We start from the raw sequence: 24,269 nt of genomic DNA, 5'->3' as shown, positions 1-24,269 counted from the left end.
CTGTGGTTTGGCATTAACAAGCCTCTACCGGTTTGTGCTGGAGAGGAAATCCGGGAAGTCCTGCATGGCATCATCATACGCTTAAAAAAGAAGCCGAACCACCGCATGGTGAACGTAGGTGTTGACTGTAAGTTAGGTGATACTGGGTGTAGGGCAACCCAAGGGCACTAAAATATGACTGAAATTACAATTTAAAAGGCAAAACATCACCATTACCGCTACCCAGACTGTCTTAGTAGTGACAAGAGACACGCAAGCAAGAGGGAGCAGTGCTTTAATGCCTTAATGGAACAGATTATTTGGCATTTAATGAATTCCTGGCATTCTAAACTCTTTCGTGCTAACTGTCTGGCATCTGGACAGCTACTTCATAGAGAAATGGGCTTGTTCCAGTTCTTTAACTTTCTGTTAAACAGCTTTTTTTGTTTTTTAAGGGGATTGGCAGAATGAGAGAGAGGTGAGACACTTGGCCTTTTCTCTATTGATGGCCCATGTGACTGTCTGCTCAAAGCCCACAAAATAAATGGCCAAAATTGAGCTACTGTCATTAGAATGAGAACTGCCTCTCAAAAGATCAGTTAAAGGAAGAGGCTGTGTTTTGTTAATGTTACCAAACCCCCGAAAAACCACAATGCGTTAGTTCGTTATTCTGTACTTGTCCTTTTTTAAAGTTTTTGAAAAGTACGGTTTTAGCGAACATGCACGTGTTTGGCAAGGTAGCGAGCAAACGACTGGAGAAACAAGACTTGTACTATACTGCACGAGTTGAGAAATGAAAGGTTATCGATAGACAAAGGTGGCTGATTAAGTGTGTGGAGCATACACACACACTGACTGAGATTCAGACATATCACTGCGCTCTCACACTAACACTTCCATATTTATTGGCTGACAAGGGTTTGCGATACTCTTGTGATTTTAATTACGCTTATTGGCCATCTGGAGCTTTAGTCCGTGTGAGAAATCTCTAAATGCATTAAGAGGCTAATAACACATCTCCACACAGAAGGAACTCAAGCGGAACAAACAACGTGCTGATCATTTAGCTATTCTTACAGCCTCAACAGTGATGCTTAAAATGTAAAACCTCTGGAGATTATGATGGTGCTCAGCATTTTCTGTGAAGATCCATACAGTAGATGTTGTGATATCGTGGGTCCTTGACTGACATTTTGATCTTGAGGGTGTCATAAATGGTAAAAAAAAATACAAAACATCTTTTGGTGAATATGGATGTGCTCTATAAATGTCTTGTCTGAAAGGGAGAACTTTGACATGACACTGGCACTAATGAGAAGGTCGGGGGGAAACCGAGTGTTTCATAGAGAAAAAACACACCCGGGTTGCCAGGGAAACGAAGAAGAGTCCGGTTGTGACATTAGTATATCCAGCATCCATGTAACGTATAAGGTTAGTATATCCAGTAATGAACTGCAGTCATCCAGCCACTGTCTGCCGACTACCGAGTCCAACAAAATGTTGGACTTCTGCAGAGCCCTGAAGCCCCACCCCCGCTTGTTTCTTCTTCTTCTGCTTCTTTTTCTTTTACTTGAGTGAATCCGAATGGCTAGTATTTACAATATTTATTTATTATTTTAATTACAAACCCTAACTTTCTTAATAATATCAATCAATCAAATCAATCAATTTATTTATTTAGCACATTTTAAAATACAACAAAAGTCACCCAAAGTGCTGCACATACAATAGATACACAGTCATACAAACAGAGACTGGATTAATAGCATTAAAATCAAGACTAACTGACACAAATCACACACAAGCGCCATGTTAAAATGAAAGGTGATAGGCCAGGGAAAATAAAGAGGTTTTGAAACGACTTTTAAACATTGGTAAAGTGGATGACAACCTAACATGAAGGGGAAGGTTGTTCCAGAGCTTAGGGGCAACAACAGAGAAAGCCCGGTCGGCCCGGGTTGTCTTTTTTGTTTTCGGAACAACTAAAAGCTGTATATCAATGTTTGATCACCAAAGTTTACATCTCACTTGGTCTTATTCTATAGCCGGCTGTGTCTGCGTCTGCAGCTGTGTCTCTGCGGCTGTGTCTGCGCGTCTGTGTCTGCGGCTGTGTCTCTGCGTCGGTGTCTGCGGCTGTGTCTCTGCGTCGGTGTCTGCGGCTGCGGCTGCGGCTGTGGCACCGCTCGGGCTGTGATTGCACTATAATCACTGCGGCTCCAAAAAAGAGAATTACCACAGTCTTCAGTTATAGTGGCATATTTCAACTCCATTTGGGGGCTTTACGAAACATTTAAAGTCAGTGGTTTAAAGTAATAATCCAATGCTCTCTCTCTCTCTCTCTCTCTCGCTCTCCCCTCTACAGCAACACTTTCTGCTGTGGCTCAGGAGGTAGAGCGGTTTGTTCACTACTCAGAGGTGATTCGATCCCTGGGCCCCCTCTACATGTCTTGATTGAGTTTTTACAGAGAATTTCAGTTTGTTACATGGATACAGTGTCTTTTCAAAATGAACTTCTGTATTTACAGAGAATGTACAGTTTCCGCTCAATATATTCATAAAGTCTCTTCAAAACAAACTGCCATGTTCACAGGAATCATAGAGCTTCCACTTATAACACAAAATAAAGGTTTGTGTTCACAGGAAACATATAGTTTCAGCTTGTTACACCATACAGTGTCTTTTGAAAATGAACTTGTGTTTTCACTTGAAACATACAGTTTCTGCTCTATACATGCATTGTGTCTTTTTCAAAAGAAAATTCCATGTTCACAGAGATTACAGTTTCCGCTTTGTACATGTATACAGTGTCTTTTCAGAAGAAAATTCAAATGTAGGTTCACTTAGTTTTTTAGGTGCACATATGACGCCGCTTGCTCTGATCGTCTAATACCAACGCTGATGGGTTAACGTTGGAGTTGGTTAAAAGCCAGGTGCACTAAAGGGGTACATCGGTGCATGGTGTCAGATGCCAAGGGGCAGCGATCAAGCGTCGCTATTAAAGGAGTTGGGAGTAAGAACGGGTTGACTTAGCAGCTCCTCTACTGCTTCCCCTTACCTCACATATCTCTCTATCAATCTCCCTGCATCCTCTCCTTTCCCAGAGGATACCCGAATGTCTCTTCCTCTTCCTCCTCAGTTTCTTTTTCTCTTTTTTCCTTTAGTGTAATTATAAATGAACAAGTTACATTGCTGCTGTTCCAGCGAACGTGTGATAAAATTGACTTGAGCTGCATAAGTATAGGCTCCCACAGCCTTAATCACAAGGAAAGGACTTTTAAGTGCAACTAATTTATCTTTGTAGGCAAAGCTGGATGAGAGAAGTGGGGGATAAAAGTGAAATAACATGTACAGTCCCTTCAGGGATTCAGCTCTGAAATAACAACTCAAGAAAAAGAAGAAGCCGAGTTAAAGCGGGGAAGGCCAGGCTTCGGTTAAAGGACTGGTGAATGTTAGAAATAAACATCTCAGCTTTAAAAATGTTTTGTTGTTACTCGTCCTCGACCCTATTTCTACACAAAACAGTGATCTAAGAATTTCTAAATATTTATCATATCATCGTACTGTATTTAGCAACTTATTGCCTTCTTACTGCAGATTCCCAAATCCACAGGAACCTCAATACAACCACTGAAGCACATATGAATACAAATCAGTGATTCACACAGGACTTTGTGAGACTGTGGCGGGTGGACCTCAGACACTGGGGGGGGGCTTAGAGCAACATTACAGGATCTATGATGAACTTTGTGCTCTACTTCCAAGTACATTTACTACTGTAGTACTGTACTTCAGTGCAATTCTAAAGTATTTGTACTTTACTTGAGTATTTCCTTTTTATGTAACTTAACACCTCTATTCCACTACATGTAAGAGGGAAACATTGTTTTTACTTCACTATTTGACAATATTGGTTACCAGTTAACTTACAGAATATTTATACAAAATATAAATCAACTAATAAACTATGATGTATTATTAAGTGGTCCACCTTTACCACCAGCATTGTTCAAATGAACACATTAATGCATCAGTATATTAGTTATATAATATATATTATTCCTCTGACAGTGGCTCTGGGAGCCTCGGTCATCCCCACGGGGAGAGACGCCGCATGGCTCGGGGAAGCAGGGAGGTCCAGGGTGCCGTAAAGCTCCCTGCCAGAGCCGCGAGCCCCAGCGAAGGCTAGCCAGCCCACCAGCTGAGAAATCTAAAAACGTTTCCGGTTCATTGATGAACTGTAGCATTACAAATGACCTAGACTGTGGCAGACCGCCACTAAATGCAGCTGTCCTCTGGGGAAAAAGTCCTCAATGTAATACCACTGTATTTGTCAGGTTTTCAAGTTCTCTGTCAAGGTTTGGGAAACGAAATATCATTATTTGGCGTAAAATGACTGCTTCTCTAAAGTTATTGGACCTTTATTAATGTGATTACAATGATACAAATGTGGTTATGGTTATGGAACGATGATGGTCATGCTTAATAAAAACAAAAAACCTTTTCTTTGGGTTGGAAAGTGAACAGTGGCCTCCTGTGTTAAAGTCCAATGTTCTTTTGACACAACAGTCCAACCCAACCTCCTCTTTGCACACTTTGACGCTCTATAATGACGTCACATTGTGGTTAGGGTTACTTCCTATGGCAACCTCATGATGGCATGGGTTACCTCACTATTTCTTTAATCATATCACATAAACAGATATACTTATATTGAACGAGTACACCTGCAGTTTGGGGCCCAGATGATTTCATCTATTTGGAGTTACCTTAGTCTTAGGTTAGTCTTTTATGATTTTAACCTGATATGACTCACATGTGTAACAGCACTAAGCCACCACCTTACTACCAGAGCAGGGGGAATATGAGAATACGAGTCAGACAAAGTTTGCAGGCTGAAAATACTGAGTATTAGCGTATATGGTGGAAAACATCCACTACAGCTCATATCATCAGTTACTCTCGCTGGTTGACGAATGTCCATAAAAGACACCAGACATGATGTTCGGTTGATGACGGAGGACATGCTTTTGAATTCGTAATGTGGCAGTGTGTGTAATCTCTCTTAGCGGAGACCCGGAGCAGCCGAAGCTCCGAGGCTGTCCGTCTTGTCCCGAGACATTAATTCAACAGGAAACGCTGGTAGATACAGAGTCGTGTATGTAAGATTTACTGCACCAGCGTTCACTGTTGAAAACCTCACGTTAGAGCTTATAACTCAAATTGTATTGCATGTTGTGCATTGTCATAAATGTATTACAGTAAGAACATGCTTGTGGGGAAATGCATGCGTATATATATATTTTTCCTTCCCTGTTCATTATTTTTGAGTCTTTTGGTTCAACAATTCAGTGCTATATATCTCAACAACTACTTGTCAAATGACCAAGAGCTTTTGCTGTTGCTATTTGATTGATGGTTCCTATAGTTGACCGTCTGTTATATATCAATCGCTGCATTGTTTGATTGGGGGTACTCTCAAATGACTCAAACCTTGGGTCAACCCAACTGAATACCCAGCTCATTCTCATTCCCAGCTGCCACATACATACATACACTTGGTCAAGATCTGTTGGCGTAACTTTGAGGCAACCAAACACAAGTATTTATTATAGAGGCTAACTATGCAGGCTATGCAACTTGACGTGATGCAAGTTAGGTACTTGACGTAATGTACTTGCAAGACTTAAAATACATCAACGTTGACTTTCACACTAACATGAACAGCCTCCTGGGTGAAAGTCGTGTGTACCTGACATCGGTACATAACGTCCTAAGAATGAGACTGAGCTGGTAAAGCTGGACTAGATCATTGTTGTAGACATTTTAAACTTGTATGTCTCTTAAGCTCAAAAACAGTCTCCACCAGTGTTGTCTAGAATATCGATTTTTTGATACATTCTGAATATTTGAAATGGGTTCAATATTTTCACACTATCAATACGCCGGTAACAGCTGCGATTTCATTCACCATGCTTTGTGATTGGGACACCATATATTACAATGAAAATCAAAAAGAAATCCTGAATTCATAATCACAATGTTGCATCCAAAATGGTATTGAATATTGATTTTCCAGGTATTGCATCAAACTTATCAATTCCGGTATCTTGACAAAACTATTATCTTGTGGACTTAGACTCTTAGTAGTGGACTAGTTTCTTATCAAGCTTTGTGGATCCACTTTCACGCTGAATACAAATTTCAAGTATATATATATATATATATATATCTTTAAGGATCTGTGTGCCTCTTCACATCCCCTTCAGCTCATAGCAGGTGAACAGATGATCGCATCCTGACGTAATCTTTAGTCTTTCAGATTGCATGTACAGCTACATGCAGACAGAGAAGCTGGTTCCAGCCTTTCGTTTTTTTTCCAATGGTAAGGTATCATACCATGAAGTGTTTTAGAAGTTTTACTAGACTAGCCTCTCCATTGTCCTCAATTCTAAATTGATAAAAGCTTACCAATTTATCAGACTGGTTTGAGTTGAATTCATAATCATGCTGTTGTGTTTTCCCCTTTATTTTAACAATGGAAAGCTGTTTCTTTGTATTCTACTTGAAAATGTTTTGTTGAGTTTATCCTTTGTGTGTGTGCATCTGTGTTTCTAGGAATTTGCTCAAAATGAATAATTTCCTGTGTGCAAACACACGGAGCGTTGGCCCAGATGAGAAACTCCAGGCTGAACCGTGGACAACTCGGACTGCTCCGAGCCCAAACAGAAAAAAATGAAGTTTAATTGGACCACAGTAGCGCTCAGAGCAAAGTGAAGGCATCCCTTAATGAGACCAAATTAAAAAAACACATTTGAATAGAAGTGAGGGGAGAAAAAAAAAGCAAAACCATTTTACAACCCATCATCACTTATGGCTGTGAGAGGCTTATGCTGAAAATGTTGAGTCAGAGCCCGTAGCAGAAATAGTTTAACATTCCTGTCAGAATGAGCATCTGAAATGTCTTCATTTATGAAGCCCAGCAAGACATTTCACCTGCTGACAAATGGCTTAAAGCTGGAAGTCAAACACTGATAGCAAAAACATCCGCAGAGAATCTTTGATTCTTAATTGATTCGACGCACTCAGTATATGAACTGCAGCAGATGTTCACCTCCCTCAAGACCAAAACATGACATAAATTGCCCATATAGTTCATTTGACACCAAATCTTCAGATTACATTTTTCATCTGACGTCTCTGATGAATGACACCATCATCACCATTTCCTAAAAAGCATGAAATGTCATACATTTACCAAGCTGACAGCTGAGAGGTAACACTGCTCTTAAATGCTCCCCTGATTTTAATACAAGACTTCCTAATGATTTAAGTTGTGGTTGAAGTAGAAGCACTGAAATAAGTCAAAGTGTTAGAAGCTAAAGTGCTATAAAGAGCTGCTTATAGTGCTCGCACTGAAAGGAGTTGAAGTGTCAGTTGAAGTGAAAGTGATGAAGCAAATGAAAGTTTCAGTTCAAGTTTAAGCACTGAAAGTGTAAGCCCTAAACACGTCACAGTGTCAGCTGATGCGTAGGTGGGGATGAAGTGGGTAAAGAAATGAATGGAATCCTCAATAGACTTTAGCTCGGAGCAAATGAAGTTAAGGCTACTGTGAATAACCTTTAACTCATTATGATACATTCTCATTTTAATACTGATGCCTCTATATGAGCTACATAAGTACATGAGACCATCAGCAAAACGATTGGGTATTTCTATATAGTTTATTTGATATAGTTTAGTATCAGAATCAGCTTTATTGGCCATGTATACGTGCGCATACATGGAATTTGACTCTGGTTTCCACATTGCTCTCAACATGTATATAGAATATACAAATAAACAATATTATAAAAACAGGGACATTAAAGACAACAAAGAAGAACAGAGAAACTAAGCTTGAACATTGAACTACTATGTACTATATAAATATAAATATATATCGAAGAATATATATGAACATAAAGAACAATGGATTTGGGATATTAGTGCAGAATGCTGGTTATAGTGTTGCAATAAGTCTGATTAATTGTTCATCAGAGTGACGGCCAGCGGAAAGAAGCTGTTCCTGTGTCTGGTGGTTTTTGGGGTACAGAGCTCTATAGCACCTACCAGAGGGGAAGAGTTGGAACAGCAGGGTGTGATGTTAGTAGTATAGTATACTTTATAGTATAGATTCTTATTATAGTTTGAAAGGCTGTACGCCAACAAATATGGATTGAAATAAGCAAAAATGTTGGGTATTTATATATAGTTATTCTTAATGATTGTCATTGGTACCACATGGTTTGATTCCGTTCGAAATCAGACAAAATCACGCAGGTTCACCAGAAACTCCTTCAGCTCAGACTCTAGCGAGGCTTCCCGGCAGCGACCAGTCCACCGCATCGCTGCTCCGGCAGGTGGCAGAGAGCTCCACCCCTGGCAGTAGCAACTCCTCCAGGAGCAGAGCTTTGCCTCGCTGTCGCTGCCCGACATCACGCTATTCGAGGGCCAGGCCATATTACTGGGTTCGCTGGAGAGAAGGGAGCAAAGGGAGAACCAGAACCAGGACTGTGCAGGGCAGACCGTCAAACCCTGTGGCAGGAAATTGATCGGTTTTCTAAAGGTGATTGGTGCTCGCATCGCCAAAATCAACACAAAATGAAAGTTTATGGAGCGTTAGAAGGGTTTAATGTGAATCATTTATTTAAGATAAAAGTTGGAATGACAATGAACTAATACCAAGGGCATTTCATCACAAGACCATGTTGTTATGACGTGTATCATCTTAAGATTTCGAGACACACAACTCTGTTATCAGCCAGTATACTGGTCTTTCAAAAGAAAAAAGTTATGTTTAAATGCCATTTAAATGAATGCCGGCCGAATTCACAGACACTGGACTCCCTCCAGAATCAGTGAGCGTTAATGCTGGGATGTATCTTCATGCTTGAGGCCTGCTTCAGGCCGGTCGTGAACCGAGGCTGGCTCAGCTGTTTTCGCAGCCAGGTTCAGCCTGGATCTAAACACACTGGAAGCTGAAGTGGGCTGGGAGCCAGACAGAGGGAGAGAGAGAGCCGGTGGCCGACAGTGGTTTGTGTGACTGGCTTATCAACACAACAGGGGCTCTAGCTGAACAAATTGCCTTCCCTGTTCACTGTGATTAGACTGCAACCAACACAGCGACAATGTCGCACTTTGAGATGATGCGTTGGCAATCAGAGACCAGCAATTGCAGCGAGATTTCGTCATATCCTCCTTCGAGAAGGGCCCTTCAAGGACACTAGGTCAGTATGTATGTGCACACACTAGGATCTGCCATTGGGATTACGTCTTAGACAAATTGATCAGTTAACCCCAAAGTGCTCAACGTGAGACTAGACTACTCAAAAGTATCTGTTATTCCCATAATTTTCTAAAGTAAAGTTCTTTAAAGCTGCAATAAGCTGCTGTTTTTCTTAGCAACTTTGGGGCAGCGGACTGAGCTCAAAAAACAAAAAATCTAAGATATTATCACCATATTCATATCTGGCCCGAATTTTTTTTTAAACATTCTTCAAGTGAACTAAAATGATCAACAGAATGTGAAGTGGCTACTGCGTTGACGTTCTGTCAAAGACGTTTACGTATTGTGTGCAGAGACATCTACTGAAATGAGCACGCTAACCAGCTAGCTAACTCGTATTTTCATTTTATCCTTCCTTAATGGGAGACTATTTCCCTGGGAGGAGGGCAGGTGGCGGCTCCAGGGTATAGACCTTCAGTTAGTCAGCGCAAACTCCAGAGCCTTTCTTATGTCCTTTGTACTTTTTGGCTGTTATTTTTGGCTTTTTTTGTGTACATTTTTTTTAGCTGCTGTCTTGGCAAGGACTTCCTTGGAAAAGAGATTTTAAATGTCGATGGGACTTTCCTGAAAAAATACAGTTTAGATGAAGAAAAAAAGGTAAAAATGTGCTGAGGAGAACTGCAGCGTTGATAATTCTCCCTGGGTTCATCACTACGAGCCATTTGATCCCTTCATGATGACGCTTTTATCCAAAGCGACTTACAATTCAGATCCTATCACACCGTAGGCACAGCTACGGGAGCATTTTTGGGGTTAAGTGTCTTGGTCAAGGACACATCGACATGCAACTAGCGGAGCCGGAGCTGGGGATCGAACCGTCGACCCTCTGATTGAAGGATGGCCCGCTTACCCACAGTCGCCCACAACATCAATATGATCAATATCAAAATAGTAATTAATATAAAGGTTTGAATTATTTCTCAATAATTTCTCACCTAAAATCATAATTCTAATGTCTTTTGATGCTTCTCAAAAAATGATCCAATTGTACCTGCAAATAACTTCAAGTAATATTGTGTTGTTCACCTTGTGATCCAGCTAATATGGGCTTCAGAACTGAAGGCTCGTGTCCAATCATCAATCAACTAAAGTTAACTCACTTTAAACCCAAATGGTGTTTGAAAGACAATTTGTTTACTGAAGAATAAAAGCAGGAAGCAACATTGAAGAGCAGACATCTGATGGGATTTGAATTGAAGGGGAGGAAATTCCCACACTCCCTCCTCCTCTCTCTGAGACCAAGCTATTCAGTAGAAGCAGGAATGGTATTTGCATGCATGAGGCCCCGCTCAGTTTCCTCTGTGATTCCGCAGCAGACAGCCAGGTGTGACTTTGAAGAAAAAAATTCAGACACGTTAGACAATCAATTTCTCTGGGATTTGCCGACGGATGGCGACGTGCGACAGCAACTGGCCGTTAGAAACACGACATTGGACTGCGAGTGTCGTCAAATCCGCTCCCGTTTCCAACTCTGAATTGAGGTGAAAATGTCAGCCTCCGCTTCAGACTGGAGGAGTTCATTTTCTTTTTCTTTTTATACCCAAGGAGGAAGCGTGACAGCTTCTCATCTATCTGTCAAGACACACACACTCTGCAGCTAATACAAAGCTGGGCTTAATGGGAGTCATTTTCTAATGAGTGATACACAGACTTGGGTTGAAGGTTTCCCAGTAATTTAAAATCATTACTTTCTCTCCTTTCCAGAAAACTGGGATTTCATGCAATAAATGAAATAAATGAAGTTTGATTTTCAACCCAGACCTGCATAATTAATCATTAAATGGTCTTTTTCCTTCTCCTTTTTAGGTTATTGTGTCATATACATTTGATTGTGTGGAAATATATTTAGTTGAACAATAATTTCTCACCAGTTTAAAATACCTCTGAGTGGTTAGTGCTGAAATGAGGTTATGAATGTGTGCAGTGGCAGGAAATAAAACCACTTATTGAACCTCCTGCAGTTGGTTCAACAACTGGCTAAGAAATGTGGCACAATGCGTCCTTCACACTTGACACACTGACCAGACTAAGGTGATACAAAGTGGTCTAAAGTGAATGGCGCTCGTGCACATAGAGGGTGTCTAACTCCACTTTTGCTGGTTACATGACGCATAATCTGGGCGACAAAGTAATGTGCATGGGGTTGTATTCAGTCTCTTTATTAATCATAGGTGCGTTTTGTGGGTACAATGAATCAAACCAATTAAAGTGTCATCTCCCATTCCCTTTAAAAGCTTGCTATTTATATAGCGGATCCTGCAAATTGGATTTTTCATCATTAAGATTTTGTTTTTTAAAGGCTAAACACCAACAAATATGGACTGAAGTAAGTATTTCATTAGATACAAACATGTTGTGAATCTTGGAAATTAATAAAATAATGATAATAATTAGGGGGTTCTCTTTCACGCTCTGGAGAACGCGTTGGCCATTTTTAGGAAGAAATGGCTACAGCTCAAAAGGTGATACAGCTACATCAGCACTTTTGGTCTCTAGTGTGCGAAAACACACCAACGCACAATATAAAACATAGCTGAAGGGACCTGGACATGGAGAGCAGATTTTCAGTGAGAATTCTCAGTAAGCACTAAAAGAGAACTGTCGCTATTCTCTGAATACCCTGAGAGGGAACTCCTCCAAACACATCCACACACAAACACACAATGCCAAGTAGTGATTATTTTCTGATTGTGTGGCAGCCGTGTGCAAATCTTCCAAAACCTTTCATTTGGAAGTGAGCCTGTTATAAATGTGGCACAAATACCACAGTCGGTGAGGTAGACCGGGCTGGGCTGTAGTGGAGGGCAAACACACCCGCCTCTCAATAGGTGGAGTAAAGTTTACACAGATATCCCAGGGTGTGTAAACACAGGTCAGCACCGCAGATTATTAAACTGGGTGGGGCATACGCAATTACAATGCTGCCTCACTTAACAGCGAGCCTTAGTCTAAATCTGTTACTCAGAAAAAAACAAACCCACTCCCTCTATTCAAACTGAGAACGGATCCTGCGGACAGTAAGTAAAACCCCACACACAAACTGATGCAACAGTAACTCATTTCTAAATAACTATAAAGGAAACCACACCGCCATGTGAAACAGACTTTTAGAAAGAAGCCAAATTAGAAATAATCGTCTTTAAGTCTTTAATATGAGTATATTTATCATGTTTTTTCTGATCTGTTCACATTGTCTTTAATTGTTTCCCTTTCCAAGATGATTTGAAATGAGTTCTGCTTTGATATCTATTTATCTATTGGTTTTTATTTGGCGTTATGTTGTCAATGAAAGTCAACAACAGTTGCTTGTTTGTATCTGTGTTCAGAAATTTGACAGCATTCTGTAGACTATTTTTGAAATTTAAAAAGAGTTGACACCTGTAATTGTGCAATGTATAACTGTACAAATGAATGAATGAATGAACTTTGTTACTTTACAATTCAGCAGCAGAGACACAAGTTAAAACAAATATACACATACAAAAGGAAGAAGGGAGGAAATGTTTCTATCTAAAATAAAATAGAATCATAAGAAATCATAAAAGATTAAAAATAGACTATTGCTAGTTATGGTAAATATTAAAAAGATATGTTTTGAGTTGTCATTTAAAACTGTTCACTGAGTCAGAACGTCTGAAATTAAAGGCAGAGTTTTCCATGTTTTTGTGGCGTCGTAGCCTCAAGTAGCATCCCCAAAGGTTGGGAAACGCTAAAGGAGCAGCTGTGGAAGATCTTAATGTTCGTGGAACATCATTCAATTATAGCCAGTGTGTGATATAAAAGGGGGCGAGGCAATTGGGTGCCTTAAAAACTAAGAGAAGGACTTTCAAATCAATTCTAAATGACACAGAGAGCCAGTGTCGGTTGCGTAAAGCAGGAGGTAAACTTGTTAAAAACCCCGGCAGCTGGATGATACATATTTACACTGACCTGGCTGAGCTGACCTGGGGGGGGGTAGTCAAAGTGCATCTTGAGAGAAAGTTGCATGTATACATTTATTTTGTTATTGTTTATATATTGTTCAACAGGCTTGAGGTATAGTGTTCTCTATTTAGTTACAAGATGGGTCCTCTGCAATCATGAAGTTTCTTCAGAGTGAATGAACAAGCAAAGAACAGAAATAGAGGCTAAGCTATCTTTGTGAGGACCAATTTGATTTTTAGACCTTGAGTGTGAGGACATTTTCAGAAAGTGAGTACATTTTAGCCTGTTCTCGCTTTGGGACAAACCTTAAAATGCCTGTTTGAGGGATCAGACTTGATGTTATTCAGGTTACAATGCAGTTCAGGTTTAGGTTAGATAAGGGTAAGGGGCCTAAGAGTGCATAATGTTAGTGATGGTCCTCACACAGATAGAAGCACAAGGTCATATGTGTGTGTGTGTGTACGACCTTATTATGTGTGGGCCGCAGCGGTAAGTGATTCATTGCCATGAACCGCAAGGATTCATACATCAGCGTATCCTACACACACACACACACGCACAGCATACTAACACACTATAAACCACACATCATCACCTTCTGCACACTCACTCAGTACGCGTAGCTGGCAATCACTGCGATAGAACGCTGGACCTACTTCACTCTTGGTCCCCCCCCATCCCCCCCACACACACACATGCTTTGCTCGCACTTGTGCAATCAAGGACATGCGAGCAAATGCACACTCACAGATAACTGAATCTACCGCCGGCAAACCAAACATCTGTCCAGTGTTTGTTCCAGTGTTCCTATGAGATCTGGGAACATGACAACATTGCTATGCTGATGTCCGACCAAGGCGGAAAACACAAGGAGTCATAGAACAGATAAGCGCTGCGATGGTGTGTGCCCTATTTCAAAGGCTGTTTTAAACCCAAACCTGCTCATCTAATGAAAATAGATAATTGCAGTAAAAGCCACCTGTGCTGTTGGCCTCGAAAAACACCGACACATCAGACACCCCTCTGAGCTGTTTGTGATCCATAATCCCGCAAATTATTGACATTGTCAGACAGCATTAGTGCATTACTGAAGGAAATATTGACTCTTTTGTTTTTGCATTTTCATAATTGATAGCATTTTAATATTGACGTCAGCGCAGCATCGATCCTTGGCCATTGACGTTCTGTCATAACGCGTTTCACAAACAGCTCTGTTAGATACATGGAGATGGAAAAGGAGGACACACGGCATGCTTTCAGTGTTTTATGTTAGCGTGAGTTGGACTGTTTGGTCAACAGGTGCTGTATGGAAACAGTTGTGCATGAAAGACGTGGTGATGGGTTTGTTCACTGCAATAGAATAATGTTATTTGGGTTATTGAATAGCCACACACAGCATGGCAGTATTCATTTAAATATCAGGTCTACATGTCAGCACACATTGGTACGTTTGTTTTCCTGCAACGTTTGTCCCCTCAATTAAATCAATTTGTTGTCCTACATGTTTAACAATATGAATGTAGGGATATAAAGGCTTTACCATCTTGACCCAAACTGATAATGTGCCAAGCACCCGGCTTCTAACTGATAGGTCAAAGTGTGGACAGCTCCTGGTGCTGAAATGACATCTTAAAGATAAAGCAAGACGTCTGTCAGTCTGTCTGTGTGTCCTTTGCATATCTCCACAAATCTCCACCCGTTCTACTTCACACTTTGCGAGTGTGTTGCTGGGGACCAAACGAACAGTTACAACGAATATTTCAAAAACCACTGGGCACATGGTTTTTGCTCTCAGTTATGTGGAGCATGTTTGGTTCCATACGCTGCCTGAAGGAAAGCTCTGTGGACACTTCTCAGAACTAGAAAAAACACCTTTTACTTGTTTGTTGGAAAAATAATTCACATTGTGATATTTTGTCATTCCAATGAATAGACGCTACAATTGAACATCAATCTGAGCTGAGGCAGCTAGATCAACCACTGAATCACGAGGACAACATTTTAGCCCTAAAGTCTTGTAGACTTAATATTATTTATTGTGCTTAACAACTTATGTTATATATAATTGTGCTATTTACTAGCATTTCAACTATCAATTATTTGTCTGGCTAAACAACCCTAATAAACCTGCATTTCATTCAGAGACTGCTGGTCCTTCTCAGGCACTCAGTGTTCCTTCACTCCCGCTCCACTAGCTGCATGTTGCTAATTAGCATTAATGCACTCACCCAGTGACCCAGCAGCAACACCTGGCATCATTTTGGTATTTGATAGGAGGACTTTTAGAAATTGAGCTTCCATTTGTCCGTCCATTTTTTTATTTTTCTGTTCAGGGTCAAGAGGGAGCTGGAGCCTATCCCAGCATGCATCAGCTGAGACAGGTCTCATGTTTAAAAAAAAGAAAAGAGACAAACACATTTACATATGCTGTATTTTACTGTGTACATTTGTTTAATGCATTGCTATTGATTTAATGTAATTGATGTAATTAGAAAATAAATCTGAGCGGCATTTTCATACATTATAAAGTCCAGGGAAACCCCCTTCTAGCCCCCCCTAAAGGCCTTACCACACTGGGGAGCTTGTTTTTTGTGCAATCAATTTGCACGTATATATATGTATATATATGTATGTATATGTATATTAATTATATATGTTTTTATTTATTTTTTGCCATAAATGCTTTCACACAGAAAGCGACACTTTCTTTCCAGAGCAATGTCAATTTTTCTGGCCTTTCAAACTGCGAGTAAAGGCATCAATCAATTCCATTGTGTGGAACAGGTTGAGGATTTATAAAACAATATCGTCCATAGTCCAGCCAAGACGTTAACCTTGACAAAGGCAGCGCAGATCAGATCCACTCGTTTCGCTCTTACCTTTCACAATATAAGCCCTAGACATGCAATATGCTCAGGCGTGGTTTTCACATTTTTGTGTCATTTATTTGTCACGCCGGTGACGGCCTGCATTTAATAAAAAGTATCTGTTCTGCGAGACGCACAAGTGACGGACGTAAAAGAAAAACACTTCTAAAATCGCTTCTATGTGGATTGGGCATTACGGTTCCCCCACCTGCCAAACCACACTTCAACCCTGAATGCAGTGTATTAATGCCTTCAAAAGAATATTTGTAAATTACAATCCTGTCCTTTTTTTCCCTATTTAAATGAAAGATTAAATAACAGTGACAAGTGTGGTTCCGATGATTCTGAAATGTCTTTTTTAATTATTTCAGTCTGCTCCCCACTAAGAGCTGATGAGCAAGGAGAAAGAAAATAGCCAGCTAAAACTCAGTGTCACATTATCGCCTTAACAGCATCTCAACCCAGACTGTCTAATCCTTTACACATCCTCACACACACATACACACACACACACACACGCAGCAATGTGGGTGACATGATGCGGGCTGTCACATTGACGTGGTACATAATGGCTGCTAATGTTATTGGATATTACATAGCGTATTACATAGCGTAAGCACAGCGGGTCATTTATTCCGTTAAGGCCTCAGAGAGTGGTGGCGGGGGGGGGGGTTCAATGGTGCCAAGGTGACTGGCTAGGTCACCACTTTGAACGCTCACCTTGTTCGATATCATAAAGTTAATTACACTACAGAGCTATTCCGCTGATAATCATTTAAAAATGCATGAGTTACAAACTGGGGCCTGAATTATGGAACAATTTATGAAGCTTTTATGCTTTGCCAGGCTAACATCGTCACTTACCTGCACTGAGCGGTGGGGGTGGTAAGGATTTAAGGCAGCATTTATTTTGCATAAAAAAAAAATTCTCATAATAGCAATAATGTGGCAACAGAAAAGTGCATTTGAACATCCTCATGAACACACTTTTATTACCACAAATAGTGGTGTAAAATGCGCAAAAGCATAATTGACTTCCAAGGTTTTTGAGATCTCTGTGCTGGGACAAAGGGAGGCTGAACTGAATTCCGTTTGAGCATCATAATGAGATTTATATTTGTAAAACTCAACAGCTATGTGACTATGTGTGGAGTTTTCCATTGTTTACCTTCAGTAGTTCCAATGAACAACAAGGCCAACTCTATTTTGCAATGATTTAAGCCTCACAAACCAAATTCCATTCTCACTGTACCGTTATGGTGGCAAGATAATCTCAGAGAAAGATATTTTAACACATGGGCAAATACAAACAAAAACTGCATTACTAGTTACCACTTGAGGTAGGGATTGGTAAAAGTTGCAATGCTAGTATCAATGCCAGTGCAGTTAAAGTGATACTGATACCAATACAGTACTTCATTCTATACCCACTATGTGAATAGAAGCTGCGTGTGTGCCCACTGGCTAGCTAATTGCCGCCGCACTGCTGATAATGCTATCCCCGACCCACGTTGGTGGGGTCTTTGTTGTTGCAGAAGCGTAACCCCCACCAGTTCCACCTTAGGTTTAAACTTTTAACTCTGTCGACATTGTTGCTGTTGTTTGGCGCTGTTAGAGCAGTTTGCGCTGTTAGCATCGTTGGCTTATAGCCGCCGACTCGGACATCTCCGTGTTCAGACCCAGCTGTATGGGCTAGCTTCCATTAAAACGAAGAACGCTTGCAGTGATTGGCTACGAGCCAAATCATAAAAAATTTAATATTTTTCCACATCATAAAAAACGCAGATATCGTTTTGACAGGAGAAGTCTCAATACTTCTTGTTACTGATTTATTAAAGGTATCAAGTACCGATACCTAGCCTTAATTAGTGGTTTATGGCCGAAATACCCAATTGCACTTGACATATAATTGCCTTTGGCCCCTCCAATTTTTAGCTATTGAGGCTTTCAGGGGGTCCAAATTTTCATTTAAAAAGGCTCGGACAGATTTCGCACACTGGGCATGGTCGTAAAAGAGGTTTCCTTTTCCAAGGTAAGTTATAACTGCACCTCTGTATTAAAGAATTCTTGGAGTTCTACAAATTGTGTGTCCCGGCTGCAGCATAAACAAACAAGCTATTTCTATGAAGCAGTGAGGGTTACACGTTTGCGTTAACCCTCTGACCACAGCCCCCCACTGAACATTCTGACTGCCAAATGTCAAATTTGGAGGCACAAAAGAAAACCCTGCTTTTTGTTTCAGTCCGTGAAATGAAAAGGGAGTGATGAGGGACAACTGTGTGCGTGTCACAGGGAGCTGTCCATGTATGTGGTGCTGATTTTTTAAACAGCACAGTACTTGATCTCTCTCCCTCATGTTTCATCTCCCTTTTCTCTCAGATATAAAACCTCCTCTCCCTCCTTCACCAACCTCAAACTGTTTCTCTCTGTCCCTCCGTTTTCACGCTTTCTCTCCCGCTTCTCCTTTCCCGGGGACATTAAATAAAAAACAAAGCAGCCTTATCGCCGAGCGCCTCTCATTTTCTGGGGTTTTCCGCTCATTTCACTAAATTCTCTGTGACTGGCGTGAAAAAACAAGCACTCGGTGTGGAAGCCGCCCCCGTGTTGCACTCTCCTACACACAGTGGTGGGTGGAAACAGGCATCACTGCTGCAGCAGCCTCTTTTCAGCACCAAAACGGATTAATAATGAAATGAGGTTTTGTTCTCACAAAATAATCACCGTCTATCACCTCACAGATATCTTTAAGTCTCCTTTTTTTTCTCCATCCCTCTGTTGGAAAAATAATGGTGACTTCCAGTTTCAGCTCTTGTGTGGTTTTATTTGTGTGCCATTTTATTTGCTGTGCTGTGTGATCCTAATGCACTGTGATGTGTGTTGACTTCTGCCAGCTGAAAGTCTTCACACAGAATCAGAGGGGGGGGGGGGGGGGGGGGGGGGCAGGAGGAGTGAATCTCTGCTTGTGTTCAAGCGAGAGGAAGAATTGCTCCGCCGTTCCAAAAAAAACGTCCAATACGCTGAACTCTACACAGCGGGGTGCAGGTCTTCATACAGACTTCCTGATGTGTGCAGAGACCCGCAAAGATTTCAATGCACACTCTATCTAATCCAGCGCTTCTGTCTTTTACTGTTCATCAACAAAGGTGCATTATCATTGTCATTTTAACTGCATTTATTGAGCCCAACTGATACTAAACTTTTGAGGTTTTTTCTGATTTCTGAATGATCTCGATTACAGTTGCAGGAGGGGGCTCCGTCCTTCTCCCGCAGGGAAAAAGGTTGTAGCTAGTCCGTGCAAGGGGAGCCGCGAGCCACCTTCACCCCAGCCTTTCCGAGCTGACCAAGAGCTGGTAGCGCTGCACCAAACCAAACACTGAAAAGGTGCACTGAGGGCCGGCCAGCACCGTAGAGGATCCTCCCACACTGAACCGTCGAGTTGAATCCCTCTGGGGAGACTATGAAACTGTAGCGGGCCTACCTAGACTGCCTAGAACCGTGGCAGTTTTTCTGCAGCAACAAAGTTGCAGCGTGACGTGTTATTTTGGCGACGCTGCACGTCCTGCAATGTGGCTATTGCGCAGATTGCAATGTTGATGCTAAAAAGAAATATCGTGTGACACAGATTCCATATATTTGTTAATGTTCAAGGGTTTATGTACAGTTAGGCTGCAGCAGAATTGATTTCATTATCAATTGTTTATTTGGGTTTTAAGATCTTTAGTTTATAGGTACTAACATGACATCTTAAGAGTTTATTAAAATAACAGTAGTTTTGTTCGACCAACAGCAAGCTAATGGATACATTTGTTTCCAAACAAATTGCCATTCATGAATAAAGTACAGTGAGTTTGATGAGAATAACGCAGGCACGATGGATCATCTGGGTTGCGGGCCAAATAAGAGAGTATGAGGATACAGTCGCAGTTTGTCGTCTTACCACAACGATGAGCTGATGGACTACAACCTGGGTGAAATGTTGTTAAATGTAAAATCCCTCAGAGCAGAAAGACACACACATCCATGCACAGACATAACTACAATATGGCGAAAGGAAATTCATGTAAAAAATGTCGATCTTTTATCTTGATGCCCTGTCGACATTGTTTTCTACTTTCAATCCGCCAAAGCCAAGTGAGGTGAACTGAGCCGGAGGAGTACGGTGCTGCATGTCCCCAAACTCAATGTTAGACAACACTCAGATTCTACGATGATGTGATGGAGCCATTATTCCCGATTAGCTCACTGCACTGGCAATGGTACTCTTCCCTGTCAGAATACTTGTTTCCATCAGTGATGGATGGTCAGTTGGGATGGGTACCAATGGACCGGTCTTAAACTGGTACTGGTTGTTGATTAGCCAGAACCAAATTATTACTTGAAAATGAAGTTGCAGTTTGAGGCTGCCTGAACGTTGTGGGGAGAAGGACTCAGCCTCCAGTCTTTTTTTTTGCTTCGTTACGCTAATTGACACATTTGGTGTCATCGCAAATTTAAATGTTTGAGGTGTATCTCGACTTCAGTTGAACAATATCGGCACACGTTCTGACACAAATTGTTGTCAAGTGAGCTCGGCCAATGTGACTAATCGGGCGAATACGACTAGCATGCTACAGCTAAAAACATGCTGGTGCGCTGCCAAAACTTTCCGGTTGAAAGTCGCGCTCCAGAATATTTTTCCCGCGCTTAAGTGCTATTTTGACCGTTTGGGTCACAGGGAGTACCGAACGGATGGTGCATAGCAAACCGAACATCCTGTGCTGAATGGTTGAGGACAAATAAACGTACAGTTCCATACTGCCTTTGAGTTATTATGAATCCCGGTGCTTTTTCTTGGCAAAATCCTCACTGCGCTGCATACAAGTGCTAGGATTGGCCAGGCATCCATGCTGGCAGAGTTACCGGTAACTTGATTTGTTCAGGTCCTATGCGTTGACCAATGGCCTATCCTGATCCTACCTGCTCGAGGTCAATGCCCGACCTTAACAAATCTGCTCTGCCTTAACCAGCTACACAGAGCGGGTCTTGGAAAGAAATGCAGTAGGATTTATATTTGCTCACTGCCTACTGTTGAAAAAGCTTTCCATACTTGTCCACCCATCTGCTACTGCTAATACGTTAGTAAGCATTGCTATGGTTCTGCTTCTTTTCTGTTCAAAGTACTGCTTCTGATTGTTAAATACAAAACTCACACGCCATATGTATGCTGAAAGAGTAACAGGTCACTGTGATCATTCCACTTATTTACAGATTTACACGTAAACATCATCATATTTTCAGTAAAGATTTGTATTTGGCGATGGTCAATTATTACTATATCATGATTTGTAGGCTTATAAAAATTTGTTTTTCGGCAGAAACTTCAATAAATACTGTTGGTTGAAGGAGAAGTTTTTCACAGCAATATAAAGTAGAAATTAGAGAGGGAGTTAAAGGGAGGGATCAAATTGGGTATCGGGAATTGTGGAATTTCACTGGTATTGGTATTAACTACTACATTTTTGCTATTGTGAAATCCCTGCATCAAACCCAACAATACATTGCGGTGTTGGGGTCTTTTTGAGCTATTCTCATCCAAAGGAAGGAGGATTTCTTGAGAGAAGTTCAGCCTCCTGTGGTTCTCAGGCCGGTCTCATGAAGTAAATAGGGTATCTAAAGTGATTTGGGTCCTTGGTGGTTTGTATTCAGTGAGCAATGACTGCTTTTATCAGCCAATGTAAAAGCTGTTTCAAGATATCTGGTCTTATTACCTCTTGGGCAACGCAGTTTTCTGTCATGAAAGGATATAAGAAGAAGGTATTTAAGGAGATACTACAGTGAGCGAAGGGGAAGAATAATAAATCAGGAAATGCTTTTTGTGCTGTTCTTTATTGAAGGACTGGGGCCTTTCAGATCATCTACCGGTAGCTCATTCACAGTAAAAAAAACAAACAAACAAAGAACATCTTTTCGGCTTTTCAAATATCCACTAGTTGAGAAAGGATCCGAATCACATGATTTACAACTGCAGCGTTCCAAGTAATTTTGGTCAAGGTCAACCTGACCAAGAAAGGACTGCCTGCCACCATGAATGCAGAAAAAGGCCACTTAAACAACCTTTATGTACTAATTTCCTAAGAATTCAGCACTTTTATGGGGACATAGATTCATTGTAGGTGCTTTCAAATTGGCTTGGCTCATATTGACGCCAAGTGTCACAGTTTACTGAACACTACATCACAGGTTTGACCAGCTCTAAAATCTGAACTAGTTTAAGGTTTATGGGAAAAGGAAATCTCATTGAACATTCAACCACAAGGTCACAGAATCCCTTGATCGCGTCCTTCTTAAACAATTTTAGACAAAACTTACATGGATTGAAAGGATAAAAACAACCATATATGATCTTCAACAGAACAAACACCTGTATGTTGCTGCTGCTTTTCTGTTTGCTCTTACATTAATGATTGAGACATTAAGCCTCTGACGTGACCCCATGAGCTCAGTTTAAGGACCCTTTCCTCTACATTGAAGTTGTTTGCATAGACTAAGATTATGTTCAAATAAGATTAAGACATTCTAGAGCTTTTTAAGGGAGCATGCCTAGTGTCATGTAGTACTGGTTTACCAGGTCCTACAGTATATAAGCTAGTGTACACAAATATAGAGTTGATGTATGGATGTAGTCCCGGGATGGCCAAACTACGGCCCCGCTGCCAATTTTTAAATGGCCCACTGTTATTAAAAACAATACATATATATAATATAGTTTGAGCATATTTCTAATAAATTGGATGTACATTGCACATCTTAGATGGCGACTACATTTTGTGAAAACCAAGATCATTTGTACCTGTTCTGTTTTTTCATCTGAACATTAGATATACAGACTTACAGATATAATCTTACATTTGCATTGTAATCTTTTAAGTAGGCCCGTAGGCCCCAAAACTAACATTTAGTCATTTCAAACTCAAAATGTATTTACTTATTTACATATTTATACGTAACATCATCATATTTTAGGTGGGCACAGTACTGATTTTTTTATTTATTTATGAGCAGCAGATTTTCTTACAGTGTAACGGTTTGAAAACTACGTGATTACTTTGGCCCATGGCTCCTTATATTTGTCTTTGTATGGCCCACAACAATCCAAAAAGTTTTGCCAACCCTAATATAGACACTATTACAAAAAACGGTAACCTGTGACCTCCAGTTGAGGGATTGGGGAATCGCCAATCACCAAAATGTTCAGGCTTAAATTTGGATCTGAAATGTTTCATTGTGTACCACAAACGTAATGGGCTATTTTTACCCTTATTTCAATATTACATTATTTTTGTCTGTTTTTTTCTTTTTCATGATGATTCAAAGTTTATTTTTGTGAATGTCCCACAAGACAAACACCAATTCTACCCCCAAAAAGCACACTATAAAGAATGCATCTCTCCTTTTTTTCCCAACTGAGGAACCTTTTCTCATTCCTGACATGTATTGATTGTAGCCCGTATGCTGTGGATACATATCCATCAAAGAATTTCCTTTATTCTAAGGATAAACACCAAAGTGTAGAGGTTTTCTCTGCGTTAAAAAAACTAAATTCTGCAATGAAAAGGTAACCTCCTGAAGCCAAATGAAGACCACCGCCACACGGCTACATGACTTATCTAAAGCAGCAGCAGCAGCATGCAGTAGCACTTACATGGAAGTGATGTTCTGGAAAAGGTCCTCGATGCTGCCGGTGCTGTTCCCGGCGCTCCCGGTGCCCTGGAAGGACAGTAGCGGGAAGAATTTGCTGTTGTCGGACTTATTGCAGTAGATCTCCGTGGGCGAGCAGGTGCAGGTGGGCGGACAGTCCAGCAGGGAGCTCAGGTAGTTGCGAAAGAATACGCTGAGCAGAAAGACGACCTTCCAGCAGCACCGTACCCCGAGGGGGCGACGGACACCGAATGCGCCAAACGACGCGCCAAATCCATCCATTCTGTCACGATTCGAGATCTCCTCGCAACTTTGCGACGGAAAAAAAAAAGACTCAAATCCTCTTGTTCATAGTCCGCTACCGCGTACGTGGGTGTGCGAATGCGTAACCGGCTTTCTCCTTATTTCTCTCAATGGAGTCCAGATGTTAAATCAAGAAGAAAAAAACATATCTCCCTTCATGTCCCTGCGTATCCATATGTGTGCGGTGTGCGTGT

At 41.0% G+C, this 24,269-nt stretch overlaps 1 protein-coding gene across 1 annotated transcript in view; it reads right to left on the bottom strand.

Moving 5' to 3' along the window:
• Nucleotides 1-24,054, bottom strand: part of LOC306698749 (NT-3 growth factor receptor-like) — a gene marked incomplete at both ends in the record, with an annotated part of 212,451 nt that extends 188,397 nt beyond the window's left edge. Inside the window, one exon of the mRNA XM_079163218.1 lies at nt 23,777-24,054. Coding sequence (XP_079019344.1) covers nt 23,777-24,054 — 278 coding nt within the window. The remainder of the gene's footprint in view (nt 1-23,776) is intronic.
• Nucleotides 24,055-24,269: the final 215 nt, after the last annotated feature.

The sequence above is a fragment of the Pholis gunnellus genome (genome assembly GCF_910591455.1).
Source record: "Pholis gunnellus genome assembly, chromosome: 7".
Lineage (NCBI taxonomy): Eukaryota > Metazoa > Chordata > Actinopteri > Perciformes > Pholidae > Pholis > Pholis gunnellus.
The sequence above is the reverse complement of the archived record's forward strand: the minus strand, read 5'-3'. Positions and strand labels throughout refer to the sequence as shown.